Source organism: Gastrolobium bilobum, unplaced genomic scaffold (genome assembly GCF_033153095.1).
Source record: "Gastrolobium bilobum isolate Gb01-03AN ecotype WA unplaced genomic scaffold, APGP_CSIRO_Gbil_v1 utg7803, whole genome shotgun sequence".
Classification (NCBI taxonomy): Eukaryota; Viridiplantae; Streptophyta; class Magnoliopsida; order Fabales; family Fabaceae; genus Gastrolobium; species Gastrolobium bilobum.
The window spans coordinates 296,374-303,472 of record NW_026898482.1 but is presented as its reverse complement, the minus strand read 5'-3'; the positions used below and the strand labels follow the sequence as shown (position 1 = coordinate 303,472).

At 32.2% G+C, this 7,099-nt stretch overlaps 1 protein-coding gene across 1 annotated transcript; it reads right to left on the bottom strand.

Moving 5' to 3' along the window:
* Positions 1 to 3,531: 3,531 nt before the first annotated feature.
* On the bottom strand, positions 3,532 to 6,005 carry LOC133316706 (cytochrome P450 71D8-like). The gene is made up of 2 exons (XM_061518488.1): positions 5,106 to 6,005; positions 3,532 to 4,155 (listed from the first exon to the last, which is right to left on the bottom strand). Exons 1-2 carry the CDS (start codon positions 6,003 to 6,005, stop codon positions 3,532 to 3,534), a joined length of 1,524 nt encoding a protein of 507 aa, XP_061374472.1.
* Positions 6,006 to 7,099: the final 1,094 nt, after the last annotated feature.

The window sequence follows — 7,099 nt, the reverse complement described above, 5'->3', positions numbered from 1 at the left end:
CTACTTATCAAAATAGCACAATCCATCAAAATCGATTTTGAATTTGTTAAAAAACCAGTTTTGAACTTGATAACCGGTTTATGGTTCATAACTGATTTTGAATTAAAACCGATTTAAATCGATTTTAATTCAAAATCGGTTATAAACCCCAAACCGGTTTTAAAATCGATTTTAAACCGGTTTGGACAAATTAAAAATCAATTGTTTAAAAAAAAATTAGTTCGATTTAAAATCCAAACCGTTTAAAATTAGTTTGGTTTGATTTTTGACAATAACCGAACTGAACCGCTCCATGCACGCACACCCCTATGTGTACCACATCACTACAACTAGTATTTTAAAGTGTCCTTGATTCCTTCCTTGATGACAACCCCGTCTCTCTCTTTTTTTTTTTTTTTTTTTTATAATAACAACCCCGTCTCTCTTTGATTTAGCATAACTGTAATTTCCTTTTTCTTTTTTCAATGATGGGTAAATTGTGAACTATAGTCACGTTTCCATTCAAAATGCAAAGAATTTATGAATATGGTTTACGACTTTCCAAGAGGTGAAAGGACATTCACAATCTTACGGTAAACTTCATCCACTTAAATAATTAATATATTCAAATTCAACTATGGCTGCTATTTAGAAAAAGAAAAAAGAAAAGAAGAAGAAGAAGAAATTCAAACAGTCAGCTAACCAGTGGTCAGTTGATATTCATCTGTCTAAATCGACTACAAATTATACCTACCTCATACGTGATTAATGCATTGCATGTGTCGCTTCACAGATTAATCCTGGTTATTAAACAACTCAAGGAAGAAGATTCTAGGAACTTCTAACTACAGTTACCAGGATGATTATATCAATTATGACACTTGTTTTAATCTAGATTTATAGTTAATATTTTACTTAATAGCAAGCTCAACAATTTTGTATCTGGCGCCTAAACAATACTTGGCAGATTTGGTCATCAGTTCTTACCAGCCAATTAAAGAAATTTATTTGGGAGCTACGTTTCTCCAACTTCCTTTTCCATCAAGAAGCAAGTTTGAATTTTTTTTTTTTTTTTGGTAACAACAAGTTTGAATTTTTGCTTATCTTATAAACTATAAAGCGACTGGCTTACTATTCAGAGTTATAATTAATGATTCTGAATTCAATAACTAAAATTATTATAAAATACATGCATATATTATAAAGAATTAATTCAACCCAAAAATTTAAGTTATTGAGTGATACTACAATAATGCTTTTTATATATTTCTAGCATGTTCTTTCACACGAGAGTCTATTGGGTTTGAAGGATGGATAATGCATCAGGCTCAATCTACCTGTACTAATAAATTGCATAATATTTAATTATTTTTTATTAATAAAATGGAAGCAGTGAGGAGTAAACTTATATATGATCACTTAATTGATAACGTCGACTTTAATACTATATAAAGAATCAATTTAACTCAAAAATTTAATTTATTGGTGAGACTACGTTAATAAATTTTATATTTCTCCAACATATATAATCAATTATGAAATCGAAGATAATGCTGAGGCATCTCAAAGTCAATCTCTTCGAAGTTAGTAATATTTTCCCCGCAGAATACTGAAACTCCGTGCATGGGAAGGCAATCGAGAAGACCAAGGAGAACTTGTTGCTTATGCTTATCAAAAGGACAAGGTTTCTTAGGGGTCGCTTGATTTCATGTTTTTTGAGATTTTCCTAAGTAAATGAAGTTTGGTTTTTAGAAAACTAATGTTTGGTTCAACAACTTTTGACCAAAACTCATCTATGTGAAATGCATGACTTTTTGAGAAAGATAGTAATTTGCATGGTTTAGAAACCCGATTTGAGGGTGGTTTTTTGAGAAAACCCGGGTAAAACACTGTTGACACACTTTTTGTCATATATTTCCCTGGTAAAATTTTGTCAAACCAAACTACTTTTTTTTAATTTCCCCATCTATTCAACTTTCCCTATAGATACCTAATAATTACATTTCTCTAGTATTCTTAAAATTTATCTTCAACCAAACGCCTCCAATGCCATCCTTAAACCTTTATTCGAGGAAATTCAATACCTTCAACAAATTCTTTTAAGCAACACGAAACATATTCTCTTTAAAGTGAGAGAACTTGAAAAGATTCCTTTAATTTAATTTAAGTACGTGAATGAATTGATACGGGATTGTCAAACTTCATTAATATTTTTGAGTTCGAGTTTTAAATATACAATTATGTTATAAATAGAGTTTTGTCACCTTGTCGACTTGAAGAACTATATATATATATATATATATATATATATATATATATATATATGGAAATAATCTGTTTATAAATTTTTACAAATTATACTATGTACTTCCCCGGAAAATACATAGTGTAACCTAGTGTATTCCCGAGAGTACAAAATTTTTGTTTATAAACTATATTATATACTCCCGGAAGTACACTAGGTTATACTATGTACTTTCGAGAATACTAGTGTAATTTGTAAAAATTTGTAAATTGATCTTTCTTTTATATATATATATATATATATACAGAAAAATATTTCTGCAGTTAATGCAGATGAGTTATCTGCATTTACTTCCAAAACGACGTCATTTTGGGATTGAAAGATTAGAAAATTATAATTATAAAAATTATAATAACTCTGAAATAAACTAAAATTATAAAAACACCATGATTTCCGCCCAAAACGACGTCGTATTGGACTTACTGCAAATAAACTTATCTGCAGTAACTGCAGAAAAAGCGAATCAATATATATATATATATATATATATATATATATATATATATATAAATAATTGGGACAAGATGCAAGAGATATCAACCATAAATAATGTCAATTCAAACTAAAACGGGGGCAAACAGACAGAAAGTCTACTTTAAAACGAAGAAAAGTGCGACTTTAGTGAAGTGTGAAACCCCCGTCAATATGAGTAGTAATTAATTATTAAAGTTATATGAATGTTCATGCATGCTTGTGTGTGGAACGTGCATAATTGAAGCAAGGGAAAGAGATCGACGTAGCGTCATTAGCAAGTCTATATACTCCCTCCCCCCACACCCCAAAAACTGAGTCATGGTCTCTATGATGCGGCATTCCACTGCATGAGATTCATAAATCAGACACGAACATTACCTAATTAATATTTCAGTACTGAAAGCATCAATAAGGAATTTGAATTTTGAGTTCTAATCTTTGGGCATGTTGTGACATCTCCTGGTTGAAAATTTGATGCAAACATAAATTAAGTTGTAACAACCTGATCATGTCACTGGCCCGAAGCCATCACATGTAGGACGGCTTGGGAAAATAGGAAAGTTCATGGCCTAATATTATATGCACAGAGACTAGACAGAGTATATTATAGAGTACAAATAAAGCTCTAACAGCCAGTCACACAACCTGGCCTTTATTTCTATTTCTTAGACGGCACATTGCTAGATACGATCATGAAACACAGACTTTATTCTTCTAATTACATGAAACATGATTCCCCACAGTGAGCTTGATATCAATGGAAACTGTCAGGCTCAGGCATGCAGTGATGGATCATAAACAGTGGGAATCAAACACAACTGACTTTTCCTTTCAATTGCCACGCCGAAGCTTTCTGTCATATCCAAATCCTCAGACTTCACCCCATTTGGGAGTTCCCAGTTGAAGTGATAAAGCAATAGAGCCAGAGGAAGCACAAGGGTGGCTAAACCAAATGACATGCCTGGACACATTCTCCTCCCTGCCCCAAATGGAATGAACTCAAAGTTATTCCCTTTGAAATCAATGGAACTGCCATCAAACCTCTCTGGAGTAAAACTCTCAGCATCAGACCAATATTGGGGATCTCTTCCAATAGCCCATACGTTTACCATCACTTTAGTCTTGATAGGTATGTCATAACCATCGATGATGGTTACTTCAGAGCATTCTCTAGGAAGCAACAAAGGAGTAGGTGCGTGTAGCCTCAATGTCTCTTTAACCACCAATTTTAAGTAACTAAGTTCCTCTAGATCAGTTTCATGAATTATTTCCTTTCCCTTAAACGCTTGTCTTAACTCAGATTGTGCCTTCTCCCTTACTCTTGGGTTTCTTATCATTTCTAACATAGCCCAATCTAGGGTCGCCGCTGAAGTATCAGTTCCAGCAATAAATACATCCTGGACAAAGAATTCAAATATTTTAATTTAGTTTTTGGTACAATAAAAATGGGGAATGCATTGGTGCTATTAAAGGAAAAATAAATTTTTCCTGCACAGACAACATTTTGAGAGAGAAAAAAAAATATAAGGAGAGAGAAAATATAATGCATGGGCCTTACAAAAAGTTGTCTCCGCAGGAATTTTTTTTTTTCGTGTAGCAATACTGATGGATTATCCAATAAAAATATAATGAATTGTTTCTCAAAGAAAGAAAGAAGCAGTGAGTAACATAGTGAGTCCATTCAGCAAGTGAAAACTCCCTACAAAATCTAAAATATAGGGACCATGTTTTTAATGAATAATTAGGTTATATAGGGTTATTGTATCCTCAATTCTATTTAGAATCAGCTCCTGTAGTACCAGTTTCAAACTTTGTTTAATCGTTAAAAATAATTTTTTTAACTAGAATTGTTTTAATGATCAATGGTAGGCTGGTAGCTCACGCTATTTGATATTCGCAAACTTTAAAAAGAAGTAGCTCTATGAATGGTTTTTTTTTTTTGGGTAAATTATGAATGGTTTAAATATTGTAATCAAAAAGCCAATAAAACTGGCTTAATGCTATATTTTTTATAAGGTGTCATTTGTTCAAGTTTTCATTTCGTCATTGTATAAATAAAGTTATCAAAATAAAAGTTCTCAATATATGTAATAATATTTAGCTGTTTGTTATTACTTATTAGTAAGCATTACAAGGTGTTAAAAATGAAAAATTCTCGCATTAACCAGATATACTCAATTTGGTTGCATTAGTCTAATAAAGTATTGACACATTATTAATAATTAATTATCACAGTTAAATAAAAGATAACTACTATAATTAATAATGAGGACCCGAAAAAGGATTTATACATGTAGCGTATTGAATTAGATTTTTAAAAAGTATGAGTTTTGCGGCATATACTTACCATAATCACTGCTTTGATGTTTCGGGTCGTCATTTTGATTCCGAGGCTGTCACTTTGTTGGATTCTCAAAAGAACATCAACAAGATCTTCCTCATCTGCTTCAACCTTGCCTTCTAGGACTCTCATGTGCTTTTCTTGGTGCTCTGTGACAATGTTTTGTAAGATTTTGTCAAGCCGCTTGTGCAACTTCTCCAACTTGGGCCTTATCCCAGTTATGAAATGTATAGGTTTCATAGAAGGAAACAAATCAGCCAGGTCAAATCCTCCAGCGTGTACCAATACATCTTTCATCAAAGATATAAATTCATCCTGGTCCTTGGTTTTGTTACCAAATGCTGCCCTGCAAACAGAAGAACTTACCAAGGAGAAAATCCTACTAGTAAGGTTAATTGGTGAACCTGCGGATGTCTCAATTGATTCTATGAATTTTGCTGTTTCATGTTCTCTAACAAAAGAGAAAGACTTAACCTTCTTGGAACTTAGAAGCTCTAACACACATATTTTCCTCATTTGTCTCCAATAATCACCATATGGAGCAAAAGCAATATCTGTTGATTCATATGCCAAAATTTTAGCAGGAAGAAGTTGGGGCCTCTGCGAAAAAGCAACATCATGGGTTTTCATAATCTCCTTGGCCAACCTTGGAGAGGATACAACAAGTACAGGAATTTCACCAAGTTGGAGTTGCATGAGAGGTCCATATTTGTGGGCAAGTTCTCGGAAAGCACGATGTGGAAGTGACCCTGCTAGTTGGTGCAGGTTCCCAATGAGAGGTAACTTCCTCGGGCCCGGTGGCAGTTTGTGAACGAGACTGGATTTTGGCTTGTAATATTTTGCAAGCCAATGCAACAGCAAGAACAGAAAGAAGGTAATAACCAAGAAGGACGGTTCAATTTCCATGGCTTTAAGGCTGAACTCAACTCTTAAGTGTTTATATTGTTTGCTGGGTTGCTGGTTCTTATTTATAGAATATTGAATCAACGAGGACAAGAATATATAGAGGAAGAATCAAGTTATTCAGTGTAACATTCATTTTTAAGTAGTTGATATTACTTACCTCTATAATTTATTAATTACTTGAGTTTTTAAATATAATTATAATTAATGGTCAAAATTAAATGTAAAATTTATTATTTTTACGCGCGTGTAAATTCGTCCTCCCGTTCCCGTATATATATTTCGGTGTAGATCCATTCCCTATTTTTAGTAGTTTTTTCAGTCAGAAGATATAACATATATACTTTTAATTATCTGCATAGAAGATAATATTTAATTACACCATGTACATTTAAATATTTTAACTTTTTGATAAAGTTATATAAAGCTTGCACTATACATATTTTAATATCTGGGCTGCTTATGTACTCAGGATAAGAATGTACCCAACCTTTTCTTTTAATCCGAGAATCGGTGTGAGGAAGTTACCTTTCACGTCAGAGTTAAGTTGAGTGAAATCAGTCAGAAAACCAAAATTCTCCCTATATCTACTTTTTTTTCTCTCTCACAAAACTTGAAAACAAAACTTCAACCAAAGACTTTGTTTAAGGAAAACTGAGTTTCTTACCACTCTAACCATGCATCAACTGTTTATTCAACCTTTAAAATTAGATTATATACACATCCTATAGTTTAAAAGTCGTCGAATTTTGTATTGCCTATTGAGTTCAATTTTGATTATCTGGAACTCCTTTATATCATCCGGCATATGTTAAAAAATAAATAAATAAGCTACTAGGGCTAATATATAAATATATTCTAAAATTAATGAATTAGATAAAAATGATAATTTAGGGCTTTTTTTTTTGGACTGAGATTTAGGGCTTTTTTTTTAACTGAGATTTAGGGCTAAAATAGAGAACTCTCAAACTGGAATAATTTTATTGAAAATTCATGATACGTTAACTAATATGGCTCAAAATTAAAAAATTAAATAATATGTCCCGTAAAGAATTTAGTAATATATCACATTCTATATACCAGCACAAAATTGATAA